At 45.9% G+C, this 22180-nt stretch overlaps 1 protein-coding gene across 1 annotated transcript in view; it reads right to left on the bottom strand.

Annotated features, from left to right (window-relative positions):
* RAB11FIP3 (RAB11 family interacting protein 3) overlaps positions 1 to 22180 on the bottom strand; it is a 40836-nt gene that overhangs the window by 3310 nt on the left and 15346 nt on the right. Inside the window, exons 2-15 of the mRNA XM_075284762.1 lie at positions 21772 to 21865; positions 19100 to 19188; positions 7668 to 7822; positions 6794 to 6970; positions 5242 to 5382; positions 3768 to 3803; positions 3386 to 3473; positions 2990 to 3093; positions 2745 to 2885; positions 2455 to 2536; positions 1985 to 2122; positions 1567 to 1722; positions 528 to 668; positions 237 to 346 (exon numbers count right to left, since the gene is read on the bottom strand). Of these exons, the coding sequence (XP_075140863.1) occupies positions 237 to 346; positions 528 to 668; positions 1567 to 1722; positions 1985 to 2122; positions 2455 to 2536; positions 2745 to 2885; positions 2990 to 3093; positions 3386 to 3473; positions 3768 to 3803; positions 5242 to 5382; positions 6794 to 6970; positions 7668 to 7822; positions 19100 to 19188; positions 21772 to 21865 (1652 nt within the window). The remainder of the gene's footprint in view (positions 1 to 236; positions 347 to 527; positions 669 to 1566; positions 1723 to 1984; positions 2123 to 2454; positions 2537 to 2744; positions 2886 to 2989; positions 3094 to 3385; positions 3474 to 3767; positions 3804 to 5241; positions 5383 to 6793; positions 6971 to 7667; positions 7823 to 19099; positions 19189 to 21771; positions 21866 to 22180) is intronic.

The following is a 22180-nucleotide window of genomic DNA, read 5'->3' as shown; positions in this document are numbered from 1 at the left end:
CCGGGAGCGCGTGCAGACTCTTCTATAGTAAATGAATAGGAGCAGTGCTGCAATGTCCACCAATGTATGCCTTGTAGAGTTAATCGAAAATTTTACTTTTAACCTCTGATGACCTGAACTCATTGGGAGGTTTTGTGACTAGTTATTGCACGCCCTGACCACTGGGGGGCACTAGTTAACAAAGCAGGTTTTCCACCCAATGGCAACCATCATACATGCAAGTTATTTAAACTCACTTCACTTCCAATATGGCTGGGTTGGTCTCCATAATCGCCACGATGATCCGGTCAATATAATCCTGTAATCGAAGGTTGATCTCCTCCTGCTTCTGAATAGCCTCCATTAGCTGCAAAGAGAAGGTGTCCCTGGTTATAGACACTTGTAGTCCCGGATATGACATATTGCAAAAGCCAGGGTAAGCTGCATGTTTGATGTGTGTCTAGCGCCACACTTGTCTATTGGCTGTGTCTGGTACTGCAGGTTATGGATCTTACTAGCCCTTGTGAAGGATGTGACGGGTCTCATACCTCATCTCTAGAAACGCTGCTGATTTCAGCCGCCAGTGAGTCGGAGAATGTGGTGGAGAAGAGGTTCTTGGCTCCCTGGATGCTGAGGTTAATGATCTGACCGTTCAGTTCTTCATTCTGTTCTTTGAGAAGCCGTTGCTCCTACAATGGAAAGATTGACATATTGGATTGGTCATTTGCAATTACAGGCCCTCTATCTACAACGCAGCGCACACTGTACAATCATGGCCTAAACCCAAACCACACAAGACGAGAGCCATAGACAATATATACACCGATCAGCCACAATATTAAAACCATCTGCCTAACATGGTGTAGGTCCCCTGCATGGACTTCACAAGACCTCTGAAGTCTCCTGTAGTATCAGGACCAAGACGTTCCCTTTCAGTCCTATGAACAGAGCTGTGGCCTCCATGGATCTGATCAATCACATTAAAGGGGTGATCCAGGGACATGAGAGTAATTTACCTGGTCCAAGTGTTTGTTGCAGCTGGCCCTGGGAAAAAACAGGCTAGTGCAGACTCCGGGATGGGATCTGACCCAGGCCCCGTCCCCCCCTGTAGTAAGGCCAGCCCCATAGTACAGAAAACTATCTGTGCAAACACGAGGCAGAGCAACCTGGGGGGTGGCAGTGGTTTCCCATCACATGACCTGGATTTGGAACCAGCCCGAAACCCCCAGGTCTACCTGCAACAAATGCCCGGACCAGGTAAATTAAATTTCAAGTCCCGAATAACCCCTTTAAGATCTGGGGAATTGGAGCCAGTTCACCACCTTGACTTACTTTTGTGTCATGCTCCTCATTCCTGAACACGACCGAGTGTGCATGTTAAGGTTCTCCCAGGGGGGTGTTCAATGTTCCGTTCTGATAAATATGGAGCAGGTTCTATCCTGCACGGTGTCATCAGAAGGGGTTGGAAGCCCCCATAGAGATGAGCGTATGTCCCCTTTATCCACATTTTCCATTGCTTGCTCTCTCTATGTACTGGGTATGTATATCTGCATGTACACAGCCATGACTATGACATCATAGCAATACCTGTTTAAGTCTCCGGACTTCATGCTCTAGTTCGGCCTCCCTGGTGCGGCTATTGTACTCCTGAAGGGCGGCGCTATTTCCCAGTCCCATTCGCTGTTCCATTTCAAGGCGTAATAGCTGCGTCTGTTCTAGTTCCCGACGAAGCTCCTCTATTACCTGACATTGCAAAAATACGACAAACATACAATCAGCATGACCACAAAGCGACAGAGAACATTAGAGGACAAGACCTGCAATATTCAGTTTAATACATCCAGCCCAGGTTACATTATTGTCCTTTTAGTTTAATCCCGGAGATAAGCGGCCTCAGGTGTGTTTTGTTGCCGCTTATCGCCATACACTATTGCCAGGCGGAATAGGAAACGCCAGCCCGGGGTCACTCAGGGACACTGGCGGCACACAGTATGGCCGCTCTCACCTCTTGGCACCTCTCCTTCTCGAGCTGCTGCTTATGCTTCTCCTTGCTCAGCTTCCCTCCCAGCTTCCTGTTCTGCTCCTGATTTTCTTTAAGCTGACGTTGCAGTTCTTCCACTTGATCCAAGAGTTTATGTTTCTCCTACAGACAATACATAATCCAGACAGCCTTAAAGGGATTGTCCATAAATACCCTGGGTTTTGCAGCAGGAAATTATTTGCTTTTCTGTGGATCCCTGACCGCCTGTTCTGCTTAGGCCAAGGGGGGACCAATTTTGTAGCGGAATGAACTCAGATGACATCCAAGCGGCTTCCGTTCCCCATTGACTTCAATTGGGGTTCTGTTCTGATGTCATAGAGGAGGATAAGACTTGCTGTATAATCATCAGAACAGAACGGAGCATCGGACCCCCACTGGAATACCCTCGACCTTACAGTGGTGGCCCCGGCAGGTCTCTATGAGATGTTACTCACCTCTTCCAGTCTCTGTGTTGTCGCCTTCGCACTGGGCAGCTGGGAGCGAAGCTCTACGTTCTCATTCTCCAGCTCTTGAACTCTGCAGAATAAATATCATTAGAATACCGCAAGTGGCCTCTAGGTGGGGCTGTGAACTAAACAGATCCAACCATCCCCATACAAAGCCTCAGGCTTTGGGCCTCTAACTTGAAGCAATCCTATCTAGACATAGAAGTATTAGGTTTTCTGGCCCGATCTGCCATTTTTTTTTGGTGCCCTTTAATTTTTATCGTCCCCTTAATTTTTACCTGGCCTTCAAACTGCTCAACCGAAAGCCTCGGTCCCGCTCCATCTTTCGAAGCTCGTCTCTGTGTTTCCGCGTCTCCTCGCTTTGCACCTCATCCGATCGTAGTTCTTGATCTTTCAGCTGCTCCTCAAGTGCGTGGGCTCTGTTTATAAGAAAGGGAGTCAAGAGAGGAGGATGAGGGTCAAAAATGGAGACGGTCCATTGCTAGAGACAACTGCTCGTATGTGACCAGGAGGATAAGCTGACCTATGTAATAGATGAAGGTTCTCCTGTCTAAGGCGATTTTGCTGCTCTCCTGTCATGGCGGCGTCTCGCTCGAGTTCGCTGACCCGCTGTTCCAGGTACAGAACCTGCAGGTGATAAGGAGGAAAGTACCTGAAAAAATATCATCTCTCAGACACACACGGGAATTAGACTGAACGGGGTTGTCCCATTAAAGATACTTATTCCCTATTCACATGACTGGGGGTCCAACCACGGGGTCCCCCAGTTTTCAGATGTATAAGGCACCTTGCTTAATTTCTGATCGGTTTGGGTGCTGGACTCCGACCGATACGATACTGACGGCCTATCGTGTGAATCGTTCGTCATACTAAAAATGTGCCAACCCTTTCAATGACCGTCTTGGTATGGCTGCACTACCTTGTCAGTGAGATCGGTGTCATCGCACGCCATGTTTGTGAGCGGTTGTTCTCCTTGGTCTTCTAGGAATCCACTGTGATGAAGCCTCCTAGAGACAGAAGACATGGATATAGACTTGAGCTGATATGGAGATAACATACATCCTGCTCGCTGTTTGCGTTTTCTTATCTGCGACCAGTTGCTGTGCTGTAAAATATTCCTCCTTTGGACGCGGCCCTCTTATCTGCGCAGTTCTCCTGTGCCACAAGGCCTGCAGAGCATTGCACCCCTTACCGCCACACAGCTAGTAACTTTCTCTAGGTCGCTAACTCTAGATCTCATCGATCTACATTATTGCGCCAGCATGCAACCTTAACATCAGAGTATACGTTGTACCACTCACCGCGCCTCCTTTCTGCTCGATGTCCGCTTGTCTGGGCTGCGGAGAAAAACAAAAGACATATAGAAATAAATGAGAGTGGAAAATATGAACAAGTGGGATGTATGAAGCGAGAGGGGCGGAAAACCTGCTAACACATGGAAGCAAAAAAACCCAAAAAAACGGAAGCGAGGACAAGCTCAAACACCGATAGCATGCAAGCCTGGTGCGGGAGAGTCGGGAACGCAACACGAATGTCCTGTGTACGGAGGGTTAATGCAGCAGCAGAGGAAATGGAGGGTGACAGGTGGAAGGGAAAATGCTGATCCTGCAGATAGCCGCGGCCAGGAGGGGGTTAATGAGCTCCGGGATCTCTCTATCAGGAGGAGAGCTGGGGTGATAGGGGTTTCCTGTCCCAGGAAATAACATGAGGGAAGTATGTCCGACCACAGCGCTGCCCCCCTAACCCCCCAGCTCTCCTATCCATCCATTTGTCATCTCTTGCACTGGCAGCCAGCAAGAATCGTACGAGGTTACTGGCGGACCGTCCGAAAATACATCACATGCGTCTTCTGTAGTAGAGTATAGCGCCCCCTACACCTCGGGGGCCACAGGCAATGAAGCAGAATCCTCTAACATGCAATGTCATAAACATGCACAGCAAGCCCAGTCATAACGGGATAGGGAGAGGCATCATGGAGACCCTGTGAAAGAGGACGTGCAGGTAACGGTGATTGTTATTGGGCAGACGGACAACCAATATGGCTGCCGTAAGACCCATACAGGGATCATCCAGCTTTACCACAACCCTGATTGGTAATTTTGCTTAGTTATACAGTAATACTGAAGTCCAATCTCTGAATAACTAAGCAAACGTGCCATGCAGGAGTCTGGGAAAGCAGGACTGGAATTTCTAGATGAGCTGTAATAGCAGCCATATTGGTTGTCACCCAACTTTACCAGGAACATAGGGTGATGCTCCATCAATGGTTGGGGGTAGAACAAATTGACAAACCCCTTAGGTGCCAAAAGGGGGCGCCATCTTGTCAAGATGAATCATAACAGTGTATAAAAGGAGCATTTTTAAAGGGGTTTTCTGGCACAAACACAAAAATCCCCTTTCCAATATGTGATGGGTGGAGGTCGGATATCCAGGACCACCACTGATCAGCTGTTTGAAGAGGCTGCAGCACTCATGTTCATGGACAGCAACAGCTCACTCCTATTCATGTGAATGTGGCTGAGCTGCAATACCAAACACTGCCACTATACAATGTACGGCGCTGTGCTTGGTAGGCAGCGCTCACCTGAACAATGCAGTCTATTGAACTAGCTGATCAGTGGGGATCCCAGGTGGGAGTTGGTCCACAACCAACCACATATCAATATGGAAGCCTCAGAAACCCCCTTTAGAAATCAGAAAACATCCTTGTATAAGGGTCTCCATCGATATAATACTTCTCCCCATCCCTTGTAGCTAATGGGCATGCAATGTCACCTGTCCATCTCAAGGTATCGGAGACGGGTGGACAGATCTTCCAGACGGTTGATATGTTTGTGGCATTGGCTGCAGTACAGCCCCCCCAGGCCTGAGCAAGGTGGTGGTGCCAAAAGTTGGCGCTCTGACACAGGTGCACCACTAGGGGGATGTAAAAGTTATGGAAATCGTGAGGAAAACTCCATACGAAGCAAAGAACATACAAATCACATACTAGAAGTCTTCTAGTCTATGCAATTATTTACCAATTTGGCGCCGTCACACGAGTCAATAATCTGCCTGATCTACTAAACCTGCAAATACCCCCTGGGAACCATTGTAATTATTAATAAGACGTCGCACAGGTAATCAGGTTATGTTTGTACCAGCAGATAGCTTTGTTTATTGTCAACCTTATTACTGTAGGAATTTACTTTTAAACTTATTATATATATATATATATATATATATATACATATATATACACACACACACATTATAGTTGCATCCTGTATTATACTCCAGAGCTGCGCTCACTATTCTGCTGGTGCAGTCACTGTGTACATACATTACATTACTTATCCTGTATTATACTCCAGAGCTGCGCTCACTATTCTGCTGGTGCAGTCACTGTGTACATACATTACATTACTTATCCTGTATTATACTGCAGAGCTGCGCTCACTATTCTGCTGGTACAGTCACTGTGTACATACATTACATTACTTATCCTGTATTATACTCCAGAGCTGCGCTCACTATTCTGCTGGTACAGTCTCTGTGTACATACATTACATTACTTATCCTGTATTATACTCCAGAGCTGCGCTCACTATTCTGCTGGTACAGTTACTGTGTATATACATTACATTACTTATCCTGTATTATACTCCAGAGCTGCGCTCACTATTCTGCTGGTACAGTCTCTGTGTACATACATTACATTACTTATCCTGTGTTATACTCCAGAGCTGCGCTCACTATTCTGCTGGTGCAGTCACTGTGTACATACATTACATTACTTATCCTGTATTATACTCCAGAGCTGCGCTCACTATTCTGCTGGTACAGTCACTGTGTACATACATTACATTACTTATCCTGTATTATACTCCAGAGCTGCACTCACTATTCTGCTGGTACAGTCACTGTGTACATACATTACATTACTTATCCTGTATTATACCCCAGAGCTGCGCTCACTATTCTGCTGGTACAGTCACTGTGTACATACATTACTTATCCTGTACTGACCCTGAGTTACATTCTGCATTATACTCCAGAGCTGCGCTCGCTATTCTGCTGGTGCATGTAAATTTACAGTACTGCTGTCCTCCTATACGACAGTCTCAGATGTGCCCCCAGACATCAGATTTGGGGTGGGACTACCGTATAAACTCTGCACCCCTTGCAGTTACACCCCAGGACATAACACCAGACATTTGCTTATATTCTACCCTGTAACAGGACAGGTCTTGGCGGCCGGTGACAGGCTGCGGCAGGTTCTTGCACATTCTTTGTCTGCATCAGACTTTCTAATCTCTCCTGAATTATTAATCTGAAGGATCCTCACCTGGAGGTGAGACGCTGGGAGGTGTTTGGCGTCTGAGTGAAGCTTTCTTGCTCTTCCTCACAGTGGCTGTTGAACAGGTCGGGTTCTGCACCTTCACCAAAATCTTCAAACTGCTCCTCCTGTCCGGTGACTGTGACCCCCGAGATATCGCACAGGGACAGCTCCAAACCTTCAGGCCTGCAAGATGGAATATAGAAGACGTATATAAGAGATGGGGAGCTATACAGGTCATGCTCTGCTTTCCTCTTTAGTCATTTGTCAGAGAGATGTTAAAATGGATTTAGTTGCTCCTCAGTAACCGAGTACAGGCCTGGTCAGAATTCACCATTACTAAGGAGCAACTGAATTACAAGCAGCATTCTATAACCAATGTGTCATGAAGACTCCCCTGCCCGTCATTGTATTAGGGTATGTTCACGCACAGGAATTTGGAACGGATTTTGCAGCAGATCCTATTCAGACAGTGATGAAAATGGGAAATCCCACAAGGCTGGTGCAGAATTTGACACGATATTTGCAAATTCTGCAGCATATTTTGCTCCAGATTTCCTAAAGAAGAGTTTTACAGATTCTACGAATTCCGCCAAGTCTTAGGAAATACGGAGGATCTCCCACTGCACCACCCCTGCTCGTCCATGTTGATCTGCAGTAGAACCACAAATCCCAGCAACTTATTTCACCTTCTCATTGCTAAGGCTGCAAAGTCACTCAGGTATCGGGATCAGCAAGTTGCTGTGAAACTACAACTCCCAGCATGCTCCATTCATTTCTATTGAGATCCACAAAGTGCAGAGCCAGTAGGCATGCTGGGAGTTGTAGTTACACAACTGCTGGGGTCGCCTACCTCTATTAAATATAAAGGAATCCCTCTTACGTTGCTGGTGCATGTCCGCGAGATCCTGCCCCATCTCCTTCAGTCTCAGGGTCTTCCTGTGCCGCCAGCCCTCCAGTGTCTTCATCCGTGAAGGTCTCGCACTCACTATAGGCGCTCTCTGAGCCCACATAGGCGCTGTCCGTCACCTCCGTCACCTATAGGGGAGACACAAGCGAATGCGGTCACTGCGACTAGTAACGCAGAGGGTCAGTACACAGCCCCAATCCTCGTCCAGCGACTCTTCCTACCTTACCGGACAGTGACGACATCTCATACACCCCCTGGTAATGAAGGAGTTAATGCCAGGTCCTCTTTATAACCCTTGTGGAGTCTTCATGTGTAACAGGATTAACAGAGCCGGGTTTATTATTATTAAAACAGCGCACGGCGGCGCGGGAGGGTTGTTAATGGCTGCCCGAGCTGCGAGACGTCTCTGTCCTCGCTCAGCAGAGAGATAGGAAGGATGAGCCTCTCGCTGCCCTTCCTGGCCCTATAGGATGGTCTTACTCAGCGTAAACTTTATCAGAACAAAGTTCAGGGCTCAGAGCGAGACGTTATTCGCGTGTCCTCGCCGACACCTCTATATACAGTATACACACTATATAGACCGTATACAGATAGTGACCTCCTACAAACAAAGATGAGTCTCCACGTGCCCAATATATTACATGGCTTGTGGGAACATCTACAATACATTGTTCTAGATGATAATTCCTCCTGCCACCACCACTAGGAGGCGCTCCTGGAAAGGGGAGTAACTGTCTGACCACTGGGATATTAGTCAATCATCGGTTAGAAGAGAGTGACGGTCACAGACGCTCCTTTCATTTTTTTATGGGACTGCCGGAGATGGTCGAGCACTGTAGTTGGTTATCTCTCGCAGCCCTTTAAGAGGGTTGTCCAGGGTTAGGCAAACATGGCTGCCGTCTTCCAAAAACAATGCCACACCTGTCTAAAGGTTATGTTTGGTATTGCAGCTCAATTCTATTCACTTTAACAGAACTGAGCTGCAATACCACTCACAACCTGTAGAGAGGCGTGGCGCTGTTTTTGGAATAAAACTGTCATGTCTTTCTAATCCTTGACAACTTCTTTAAGGGGGCTGTCTGGTTTAGAAAACTAACTCTATTAGGATGCATACAAACCACATAAGTGCTGGCACCACATCGAGTGTCTGTATCCTTGGGGGGTCTTCAGTTAATATAAAGGGGGGGGTCTCTCATTCAGGACTCAGAGCAGAGAGAAACATCAAAGAGTTTCGCTCTCTGGAGGACTTGGCACGACCAGGCATAACATGGACAGTCCACTGATTTTATTGGTTATTGTGTAATACTTGATATCCCCTGTGGGGGCGCTGCAGGATATTCAAACACTTATAGCCAGGGACCATACGGACAGCAGATGTCTGAGGCTCCCCCAGCAGGACATTATATGATCAGCCAGGAACCTTTCTAATAGGAACTGTCCAAAGAGGAGGGCCCCTTTGAGTCTCCCATAGCAATAATAAAGGGGCCCTTCAAAATATGGCGGAGGTGTTGCTTAGCACTACAGGGACCAGGTGACAAGGACAATCTCCAGGACTGGACAGGACAGACTGGGGATATATACTGATAAAGGTGTCTGTACGGTGGTGACACAGAGGGCAAGATGGCGGCACCTCCTGGATACAGAGGCACAGTATATACCTGTATACAACCTGTCTGCAGGCCTTGATCTTTGAACACTGGGGATTATCCGCTCTGATCTCTGAACATTTCCTTCAGGAGAAACCTACAAGACATTTAATCGCAGTGCAACAAGATCCTCGGCGAGACGTCCTGCACAGCCGCGGACACAGGAATATATTACTGCGCAATGGTTCCCCTCTGCCACAAGATGACTGGGGGCGCTGTGACTGGCCACGGGGGGATCGACCTGGTCAATGCAAACCCTTCACCTGTACATAGCTCAGATTATAGAGGATAGGTATAAAGCCCGATCCACGTAACGCATAAGCCACGCCCCAAACTAAGCCCTAGGAGCATATAACCGTGACCGTGACCCATAACAGGGCCTGTCAGACATTCCACGTGGACTCACCACAACAATGGCCACCGCCATGGTACCTCCTCGTAATAATCACTATAACGTCCCCCCACCACAATAATCAGTATAATGACCCCCACAACAACGACCACATCACAATAATCAGTATAATGACCCCCACAACAATGACCACCATCACAATCAGTATAATGCCCCCCACAACAATGACCACCATCACAATCAGTATAATGCCCCCCCCCCATAACAACAACCACCATGACAGTACCTCCTCATAATAATCACTATAATGCCCCCCGCAACATTTACCACATAGTGCCATCACAATCGCCATGTCAGCCATGTCTTCACCAGTGGGTCAGTATTAGCAGTGGCGCTGGTCCCTGCGCCCACACGTGGCGGGCACATCTCTGCACATCCTATGGTGCCGGCAGCAGGGACCAACGCCAGGACTTCTTGTCAGCTAACCACAAATAAACCCGGGGTATTCCCATAGAAGAAGCTTCCTCTTCCAGGTGCCATTTTTGGGAAGTCTTTGGGTATTTCAGAAAAGTATGCGCGTGTGACACAGCTCATGTATGTAGTGGGGGGCTGTCGTGTATATGAGGGTCTTCTTACAGTATTAGGGTCCTAAATATGACCCCATATGATCTCCTATGCTCCATTACATCCCACCAATATCTGGCCCGCTATGTGGGCGATTTTCACAGCGGTCCATCCGAGGGTTAAAGGGCCAGCATTAAACCTAAAGTCGGCAGCTTATAGACGCGTAGCGGCGGCGTTATATAAGGGGAGCGGTGTATATTAGTCACAGGTATGTATGTAAAGGGTAATGGAGGTTGTCAGCATGGGGGACATGTGGTAAAGTAGGGATCATAGGCACCGGGTTTATCCAACCTATTCCCCTGGTACTTGCATGCCCAGCCCATAGGTATGATGGGAGGAGTCTGGTCAGGGGCCAATACCTGTATATATACCATGCAGACAGATGTAGCAGAGCTCAGTGTCAGAAAACACACGGCATTGTATGGAACAAATGATGACAAATTCGGCTCTGCTACATCTATATGCACACTACAGATACAATGTCACGTATTCCAGCTGATGTACAACGTACGCTGCACCGGCAACAGCTGGGAATAGCACACCGTGCAGGTGCCCCCTCCGGGTGACTCACCTGTAGTGCCATCCTCACAGCGCCAGGTGTCTGACCTTCTCGCACCAGCATGGCATCTCCAGGGGGATGGTGTCTGGTGGTCAGCCTAAGGGGAGGGGGCGACAACAGGTAGAGACCAGGAAGCGGCCGCAGGGAATAGAGAGCTTTCTGTTTCTGACCTTGCAACTTGGAGCAGCGTCTCTTTGAACTGGGAGGGGACAAACCTGTCCTGTGTGACGCTGCCAGGTACACTCCTCCTAGGCTTAACCCCTCCGGTACAGGCTGTGCACACTGGACACTGCAGCCTGCAGCGGAGCTTATGTAGGACCCCTGACCATAAAGGGTAAAGCTGCCCAGAGACAGGACCCCTGACCATAAAGGGTAAAGATACCCATAGACAGGACCCCTGACCGCACAGGGTAAAGCTGCCCAGAGACAGGACCCCTGACCGCACAGGGTAAAGCTGCCCAGAGACAGGACCCCTGACCGCACAGGGTAAAGCTGCCCAGAGACAGGACCCCTGACCACACAGGGTAAAGCTGCCCAGAGACAGGACCCCTGACCACACAGGGTAAAGCTGCCCATACACAGGACCCCTGACCATAAAGGGTAAAGCTGCCTATACACAGGACCCCTGACCACACAGGGTAAAGCTGCCTATTCACAGGACCCCTGACCACACAGGGTAAAGCTGCCCATAGACAGGACCCCTGACCACACAGGGTAAAGCTGCCCATAGACAGGACCCCTGACCAGAAAGGGTAAAGCTGCCCAGAGACAGGACCCCTGACCGCACAGGGTAAAGCTGCCCATACACAGGACCCCTGACCGCACAGGGTAAAGCTGCCCAGAGACAGGACCCCTGACCACACAGGGTAAAGCTGCCCAGAGACAGGACCCCTGACCACACAGGGTAAAGCTGCCCATACACAGGACCCCTGACCATAAAGGGTAAAGCTGCCCATACACAGGACCCCTGACCAGAAAGGGTAAAGCTGCCCATAGACAGGACCCCTGACCACACAGGGTAAAGCTGCCCATACACAGGACCCCTGACCAGAAAGGGTAAAGCTGCCCAGAGACAGGACCCCTGACCACACAGGGTAAAGCTGCCCATAGACAGGACCCCTGACCACACAGGGTAAAGCTGCCCATAGACAGGACCCCTGACCAGAAAGGGTAAAGCTGCCCATAGACAGGACCCCTGACCTCACAGGGTAAAGCTGCCCATAGACAGGACCCCTGACCACACAGGGTAAAGCTGCCCAGAGACAGGACCCCTGACCACACAGGGTAAAGCTGCCCATACACAGGACCCCTGACCACACAAGGTAAAGCTGCCCATAGACAGGACCCCTGACCACACAGGGTAAAGCTGCCCATAGACAGGACCCCTGACCACACAGGGTAAAGCTGCCCATACACAGGACCCCTGACCACATAGGGTGAAGCTGCCCATAGACAGGACCCCTGACCACACAGGGTAAAGCTGCCCATAGACAGGACCCCTGACCACACAGGGTAAAGCTGCCCATAGACAGGACCCCTGACCAGAAAGGGTAAAGCTGCCCAGAGACAGGACCCCTGACCGCACAGGGTAAAGCTGCCCATACACAGGACCCCTGACCACACAGGGTAAAGCTGCCCATAGACAGGACCCCTGACCACACAGGGTAAAGCTGCCCATACACAGGACCCCTGACCAGAAAGGGTAAAGCTGCCCAGAGACAGGACCCCTGACCACACAGGGTAAAGCTGCCCATAGACAGGACCCCTGACCACACAGGGTAAAGCTGCCCATAGACAGGACCCCTGACCAGAAAGGGTAAAGCTGCCCATAGACAGGACCCCTGACCTCACAGGGTAAAGCTGCCCATAGACAGGACCCCTGACCTCACAGGGTAAAGCTGCCCATAGACAGGACCCCTGACCACACAGGGTAAAGCTGCCCATAGACAGGACCCCTGACCACACAGGGTAAAGCTGCCCATACACAGGACCCCTGACCACACAGGGTAAAGCTGCCCATAGACAGGACCCCTGACCACACAAGGTAAAGCTGCCCATAGACAGGACCCCTGACCACACAGGGTAAAGCTGCCCATACACAGGACCCCTGACCACACAGGGTAAAGCTGCCCATAGACAGGACCCCTGACCACACAAGGTAAAGCTGCCCATACACAGGACCCCTGACCACACAGGGTAAAGCTGCCCATACACAGGACCCCTGACCACATAGGGTGAAGCTGCCCATAGACAGGACCCCTGACCACACAGGGTGAAGCTGCCCAGAGACAGGACCCCTGACCATAAAGGGTAAAGCTGCCCATAGACAGGACCCCTGACCACACAGGGTAAAGCTGCCCATACACAGGACCCCTGACCACACAGGGTAAAGCTGCCCATACACAGGACCCCTGATCATAAAGGGTGAAGCTGCCCAGAGACAGGACCCCTGACCATAAAGGGTAAAGCTGCCCATACACAGGACCCCTGACCATAAAGGGTAAAGCTGCCCATAGACAGGACCCCTGACCATAAAGGGTAAAGCTGCCTGTAGACTGGTCACAATCCGATGGGACATATATTGCTTCTACTTCCTAATAGGTTTTAATTCATTTGCTGTTTCCAAGATCTCTGCTTGCTGCCAAAGGGTTAATACTCCATATGAGCTTGTACTTCTCAGAGCTGACAGTTTGTTACAATTGCATCTGAGACAATTCTCTGTGAGCTAAAGACATCAAGTAACACAAATCTCACTGTTACCCTGGGGCTGAGCTGTAATACCAGGCACCACCACTATACAAAGTGTGGCACTGTGCTTGGTATTCAGTGATGTTGTAGCGCCCAACCAGATTATCTATATCTGTACTGCAAGGCCTGATTTTATTCACCTGTAGCAACACCTCCTCCTTTATATTATACAGGGAATACACCCGCAATATGACATTTTATCTTTCCCTCTATTGACTGCAGGAAAAAAGTGCAAGCCAAGAGAAGCAAGTGTGTACAGTCACCAAGGGAGAACACAGAGGAGCCTCTTGTATAGACTGTCAGCTTAGCAAAGGACTGCGAGATGTGAATACAAGCCAAATTTCTCATATGTCTCTGCGGTGTGTTTACATTTTACCACAGGCGGCTACAGGGGAAAGGATTTCTGAAATACAAGCTGTTCCCAACCAGACGTGAGCGGCACTACCCTCCTGTACCCAGCCAGAGAGATAAACATACCAGCCCGGCGACACACAGAGACACCATTCATAGTGTCCACAGGGGGCAGCATTATATTCTTATACATAGGGGCGGTATTATAGTAGATATATTCTTGTACATAGGAGTAGTATTATAGTAATTATATTCTTGTACATAGGAGGTAGTATTATAGTAGATATATTCTTGTACATAGGAGTAGTATTATAGTAGTTATATTCTTGTACATAGGAGCAGTATTATAGTAGTTATATTCTTGTACATAGGAGCAGTATTATAGTAGTTATATTCTTGTACATAGGAGCAGTATTATAGTAGTTATATTCTTGTACATAGGAGGTAGTATTATAGTAGTTATATTCTTGTACATAGGAGTAGTATTATAGTAGTTATATTCTTGTACATAGGAGTAGTATTATAGTAGTTATATTCTTGTGCATAGGGGCAGTATTATAGTAGTTATATTCTTGTACATAGTAGTAGTATTATAGTAGTTATATTCTTGTACATAGTAGTAGTATTATAGTAGTTATATTCTTGTACATAGGAGCAGTATTATAGTAGTTATATTCTTGTATATAGGGAGCAGTATTATAGTAGTTATATTCTTGTACATAGGAGCAGTATTATAGTAGTTATATTCTTGTACATAGTAGTAGTATTATAGTAGATATATTCTTGTACATAGGGGGCAGTATTATAGTAGTTATATTCTTGTACATAGGAGCAGTATTATAGTAGTTATATTCTTGTACATAGGAGCAGTATTATAGTAGTTATATTCTTGTATATAGGAGCAGTATTATAGTAGTTATATTCTTGTACATAGGAGCAGTATTATAGTAGTTATATTCTTGTATATAGGGAGCAGTATTATAGTAGTTATATTCTTGTACATAGGAGCAGTATTATAGTAGTTATATTCTTGTACATAGGAGCAGTATTATAGTAGTTATATTCTTGTACATAGGAGGCAGTATTATAGTAGTTATATTCTTGTACATAGTAGTAGTATTATAGTAGTTATATTCTTGTACATAGGAGCAGTATTATAGTAGTTATATTCTTGTACATAGGAGCAGTATTATAGTAGCTATATTCTTGTACATAGGAGCAGTATTATAGTAGTTATATTCTTGTACATAGGAGTAGTATTATAGTAGTTATATTCTTGTACATAGTAGTAGTATTATAGTAGATATATTCTTGTACATAGGGGGCAGTATTATAGTAGTTATATTCTTGTACATAGGAGTAGTATTATAGTAGTTATATTCTTGTACATAGGAGCAGTATTATAGTAGTTATATTCTTGTACATGGGAGCAGTATTATAGTAGTTATATTCTTGTATATAGGAGCAGTATTATAGTAGTTATATTCTTGTACATAGGAGCAGTATTATAGTAGTTATATTCTTGTATATAGGGAGCAGTATTATAGTAGTTATATTCTTGTACATAGGAGCAGTATTATAGTAGTTATATTCTTGTACATAGGGGGCAGTATTATAGTAGTTATATTCTTGTACATAGGAGTAGTATTATAGTAGTTATATTCTTGTACATAGGGAGCAGTATTATAGTAGTTATATTCTTGTACATAGGAGTAGTATTATAGTAGTTATATTCTTGTACATAGGAGCAGTATTATAGTAGTTATATTCTTGTACATAGGGGGCAGTATTATAGTAGTTATATTCTTGTACATAGGAGTAGTATTATAGTAGTTATATTGTTGTACATAGGAGGTAGTATTATAGTAGTTATATTCTTGTACATAGGGAGCAGTATTATAGTAGTTATATTCTTGTACATAGGGAGCAGTATTATAGTAGTTATATTCTTGTACATAGGAGGTAGTATTATAGTAGTTATATTCTTGTACATAGGAGGTAGTATTATAGTAGTTATATTCTTGTACATAGGAGGTAGTATTATAGTAGTTATATTCTGGTACATAGGAGTAGTATTATAGTAGTTATATTCTTGTACATAGGAGCAGTATTATAGTAGTTATATTCTTGTACATAGGGGGCAGTATTATAGTAGTTATATTCTTGTACATAGGAGCAGTATTATAGTAGTTATATTCTTGTACATAGGAGCAGTATTATAGTAGTTATATTCTTGTACATAGGAGCAGTATTATAGTAGTTATATTCTTGTACATAGGGGGCAGTATTATAGTAGTTATATTCTTGTACATAGGAGTAGTATTATAGTAGTTATATTCTTGTACATAGGGAGCAGTATTATAGTAGTTATATTCTTGTACATAGGAGTAGTATTATAGTAGTTATATTCTTGTACATAGGAGCAGTATTATAGTAGTTATATTCTTGTACATAGGGGGCAGTATTATAGTAGTTATATTCTTGTACATAGGAGTAGTATTATAGTAGTTATATTGTTGTACATAGGAGGTAGTATTATAGTAGTTATATTCTTGTACATAGGGAGCAGTATTATAGTAGTTATATTCTTGTACATAGGGAGCAGTATTATAGTAGTTATATTCTTGTACATAGGTGGCAGTATGATAGAAGTTATTCTTGAACTTATGCTAAGTTCACACCTGTGTTCGGGTTCTTGTTCGTGGGGTCTGCTTGGAGACCCCATGAACAGAAACCTAATCTGCTTAAAAAAAAAACTGGTACCCACGGACCCCATGAACTATAATGTGTTTCCCTGGGTTTCCTTCTGAAAATGCGGTGCTCGCAGGACTTTTTCTCTCTGCATTTTTATAATGGAAAGGGGGACAAAATCTGTGAGTGGGGATTAGACATGTGTGAACATAGCCTTAGCAGGCCTTAAAAAGCAAGAAATGGCAGAAATGTGCCCTGTACAGTTTTACCAAGTACATTGCTCAATGAGGGGCAACAGTGAGTACGGGTGAATATTGTGTGGAAGGTAGGTGAGGACAAAACCTGTGCTCTACCACAGTTCACACACGTGCAGAGCTAAATATTAGCATAACCTATTAGTTCCTGATGCCTCCCTTTAAGCACCGTCATACAGTGTCCTTGTCTCTGTATTACGGATGGGGATTTCCATGATATGGAGAGCTATACATTTGCATACATTTGCACAGGCCTGCGCTCTGGTAATTCCCTGCAATCACAGGGACTGTATATGGATCTATATCATGTTATAGGCTACTAGGATGTGGACATGTACGCGGAGTCTCAGCAATGTGGAAAGAGGAACTGCAGAGTAACCACAATTCTGGGGAAATTCTATTAAGAACAGATTAATAAGTTAACCCATTGTGTGTATAACACAGATGACATGTTATCCAGTAGAATGTATACTGTGTGGTCAGGGGTCTGTCTGTCTGTAGGGGGGACACAATACATAGAACAGGGACGCTTCTACAATTCTCTTTTAGAACAGCAGAGGGCAGCAGAGACAAATGTAAGGAGTTTATTATGGACGGGAGGGACAGGACTGTTTACCGCCATTCAAGGTGACACAGTCACCGGTGTTATCTCCACGGTATTAACTGAAGACAAATTTCCAATGTGTACACTAAAAACAAGGCCGGTCCCCAATAGAGGCCATAGACAATACTACAACGCAATGAGGTCACCCAGCCTGCCGACTTCTGACGGACACCGAAATGTGCAAGGGGTCACCATGTTGTATAGCTCCAGTATTAGATACAGTGCCACGCTTGTCCATGGGTTGTGTCTGGTACTGCAGCTAATAGATACTAGAACAGGACAAAGCTGCAATACCAGACATGGCCAGGAGTGGCACTATTCCCGAAACAAAAACTAAAGTCTTCTAGGCTCTTTACGCTGCGGCGTCTCCACTGCATAAACCGCCAGAAATCTGAGAGATGGAGATGTGACCCGAGCCTAATAAGATTGTAATGGCAACATAAATTAAAGATTGTGTCAAAGAAAGGAAGGTGAAAGGGAAAAGATCAAGGGGGTCACTGAGGAGGGGTGAGGGGAAAAGTAAAAACAAACTAAGATCAAAAGGAGTGAAGATAAAGCCAAGTGATGGAGTGGGGGAGGGGGTAAGTTGTGTTTACTTGGGAAGGGGGGGGGGGGGGGGCTAAGGAAAGGAAAAAGACCCCAGGCATTGTTCTTCAGCAAAGAGGAGGGGGGGGAGGAGGAGTCCAAAAAAGATTTATGGGATTGCAAGAGCCTAAAGGAACCATACAGTCCTAAAGGATTCAGCGAGAATAATCCACGGAGAAACCCGGCAGAGAACTAATTATTCACAAAAAACTAAACTAACGTTATATATCTGATGTGGCTACTGAATAATCTGAGGTTTGAGTGACAGGAGAAGATCCTCGTTGTATTAATACTGAACAACTGGATTAATAAAGTACAAGCATTACAGTCTATACTTCAGAGCTGCATTCACAATTCTTCAGGCATCAGAAATTAAATCCACCAGAACTGTCCACTCAGGGTTAGTTCACATGGGCATAGAGGGGGCGGATTAGGACGCGTAATTCACATCATAATCTGCCCCTCACAATGGTGGTCTATGGAGACCGCCAGGCTACTTGTTTCCGTGAGCAGAAAAAAGCAGAAAGCGGCCCTTTCTTCATTGAGCCGTGGCATCTGCTTCGTGGCAGCAACCTTCAGAGTCGGCCCATTCATTTGAGCCTGCTCCGGAGGGGGAAGCCGCGACTGTCGTGGCAGGCGGGTTTTGACCAGAGATTGACGCGGGGAGCCGCGTCACTCTCGGTGCCGAAATCCACCTTACCACTCCCCGTGTGAACTAATCGTTACACTACAGGAGCTCAGCTAAGTGGTTATGATTGTATCTGATGGTAATCCTGCTTACTGTTTCCAATAACCATGTGCAGAATAGTGAGTGCAGCTCTGGAGTATAATACTGGATAAGTAATGTAATGTATGTACACAGTGACTGTACCAGCAGAATAGTGAGCGCAGCTCTGGGGTATAATACAGGATGTAACTCGGGATCAGTATAGGATAAGTAATGTAATATGTATAATGCACTTATAGCCAGGCTAGCAGCCAGAAAACCAACCTCAAATGCCGCCAGATCATCGAAATCAACAGAGCAAGCTGGTTCCTCCTCAGACGGGTATCCCATATCGTAAAGCTGCATGTCCAGATCTATGGGGTAAATAAAAGCAGTTTGTGGGGATCAATGACATCATCTGGTAATATCAAATGAAGCAGAATTCAATCCTGATAAAACTGCCCACAGAAATAAATCAGAGATCTGCGGAAATTCTATAATCCTCATAGGCTGAAACCTGCAACGTGAAATCCCTACAAATGGGGAACTTCAGGACCCTCAACTATTACTAAGAGCAGAGATTTGTTTGGTGTGGAGGATCTAACACCTCCATGCATTCATTATCCGCACATTGAGTTAATTGGGGATTGTGCAGTACTTAATTTCTCCTGTGGAGGTGCTGCAGTATATATGAACACTTGCTTTCAGGTTCCCCTGCAGTTTACAGATGTACTGTGGAGAGACCTCCATCAAACACATTACCTGCTTATCATCAGCGGGGAAAGAGAACTAATCTTTGTGGTTATACCCAAACACATTCGTGGCCCTTACTCCTCCGTTCTGCCCGGGCTACTAAACCTTCAGACGCCCAGAAGAAAATTGCCTGCTTTCAAGCTAATCTTTAGAAGACACCCGTTGTGCATTTCTCTAACTGGTATTACAGGCAACTGAATTTACTAAAATTTAAGTTTTTTTTTTTCTCTTTTCAGAGCCAAGGACTAGAACATTCAGATCTACCTAAATTTCCAAGTCGGGGGCCAGAAATAATATTTCATATACAGTCTCCAGACGTTCTTATGCTGGCTTTAAGGAAACTTCAAGTCATAAGGATGAGGTAAACGTTGCCAGGTCTGAGGTGGTGTCTGCCACGTACAGGAAGGGGTTAAGTCTTCTAGTGGTTTCGGCACCCCCACCCTGTTGACGTGAAGCAAATTTTGGAAATTCTACTTAGACCGGGGTCTCCTATATTGCTTTTAATTTTTTAACGCTATGTTTTTGGGGGATTTTAACAGAGGTTGTACAGGTTTTTGCTATTGATGGCCAATCCTTAAACCTTATTAGATCTCAGGGGTCCGACCCCCTGGATCCCCGCAGATCAGCTGTACCAAGCCACCACTGTTGTGGCGGATGTAGGTACTGCAGCAATATCCCTTAGACGTCAATGGGGCATTGCTGTACTACCACAACCTGTCGCTACCGTTGCAGCGGATGAGCAGCACAGCTCCTTGCGTGTAAACAATACCCAGATCTATGCCATCTTGGTAAAACTGATCTGTGGGGTTCCCACAGACCTAATAGCAGAAACAGGATATCCCTTTAATACTTATGCCTCAATATCAGATTGGTAGGCGTCACCGATGAAACTGGCAAATGGCGCCACTTCACGTGATCGGCTTGCATCTCAGTCTATGGTGTCCCTTGTAGTAGGGACAGCTTTGGCAGCCATTTTGTTTTTCACAAAGGAGGAGCACATCTCCCCGGCCTGAGAAGAAGACGCACCCAGGTTATAAGAAGTTGAAATGCTTTCTTCAAGCTTCCTACAGACACGGGAGTGTAAAGGAAACCGATCCCCGGCTCGCTGATCGTATCAGGCCTACAACAAACCACCGGCTTGTTCATTGTAACTTTCCAAATGCAAATCTAAGCCTCTAATGGATTATGGGTCAACCTCATGTTCTCACAGAGAGGAGGACGAAGCCAGGAGAAGGCAAATATTTTTGGTCTCAGGAGTGTAGTATGGAAATGGCTGCACCTGCCTTCAGTCTCGCGAACTCGAAAATATCCCTGACTGAATATTTCTGTAGACAAAGCTATCCTGATAATGTGAATAATACCAGATCTGCTCACCAACAAAGGGGCACAAACAGGACTGTGAGCATGGAGTCGGACTTGAAAAAAAATTACGGACTCCGGCTACAAAAATCAGGCTATGGATAAGAGGAGTTGGAGTTGGTGCTTCGGCCTTTCGACTCCACAGCCCTCGGTATGAATTTGGCTTTTTCTGGCTAGTCTGATAAGCAGATTGTAAAATACTTCTCCAAAAGGAGATAAAAATTTTCAGAAGTCACATTTGTCATTTATGGCCAGTTCTCCCTTCACGCAGCTCTACCTGCCTCTCTCAGAGCGGGAAATCTCAGCACAATACAAAGCCAAAATGGCTGCTATTATGCTGAAAACAAATGCATGATTTTAGCAAATAAAACCTAGTCACTGTATCCTGAAAATCTGTATATCAATTCCTCAGGACCTCTGCTTGCTGGCACTGAATGGGAAACTTCAATATTTACTTCCTGCAGACAGTGCGCTCAGAGAACGTTACGTTCATATAGGTGGAAGGTTCGTTGCAAAGATAGATCTGATATCTGTACTGTAAGGGTACGTTCAGATGGAGAAATTTGGAGCTTATGTTGGATGAGATTCCACCCGAAATCATTGCATTCACTTCAACAGGAGGCAGATTTTTTCCAGCTTGATCTTCCAGCGGATTCCGCCTGAGGACTCCCATTGAAATGAATGGGAAGCGCAAAAATGCCGACATGAAATTTGCAAATCCCACAAAGGATTCTTCTGGATTCCTAAAGCAGAATTTTTCAGGTCCTACAAAATTCTGTCACTAGCCCAACATGGCGTACACCTGTCACATGACCAGGAGTGTAAACCCATACAGCAGCGCTCACCTTCATTCTGGATTTCGGAGATCCCCCGATAGAAGTCACGGAAGTTTATAACCCCCAGGCCAGCTGGATCCAGATAACCAGTCAGATATTTTACCTGTTAGAACAAAATACAAAAAACTGAATTAACGGCAGGGGATAAAACAGACGGAATCTCAAATTTTGGATTGTAATTTCTAAATCTCCTCTATAAGTACGGTATGATTGTTGGATTGTGCATGGAACGGAAGGAGATGAGCGGCCGCCAAATAACTATGGTCCTTATTTATGTTCAGGGGAAGTAAACGTATTACGTCCCATTCACGTCTCCCCATTGGCAGCACTGGACTGATGATCCGCAAGGCCCCATATATATTAGACTGCTAGTGGGGTCTCGGATATATGAGGCGCCATGTATCTGGCAGCCACTTAT

This window comes from Leptodactylus fuscus, chromosome 8 (assembly GCF_031893055.1).
Source record: "Leptodactylus fuscus isolate aLepFus1 chromosome 8, aLepFus1.hap2, whole genome shotgun sequence".
Classification (NCBI taxonomy): Eukaryota; Metazoa; Chordata; class Amphibia; order Anura; family Leptodactylidae; genus Leptodactylus; species Leptodactylus fuscus.
This window is presented reverse-complemented; position numbering and strand designations above follow the sequence as displayed.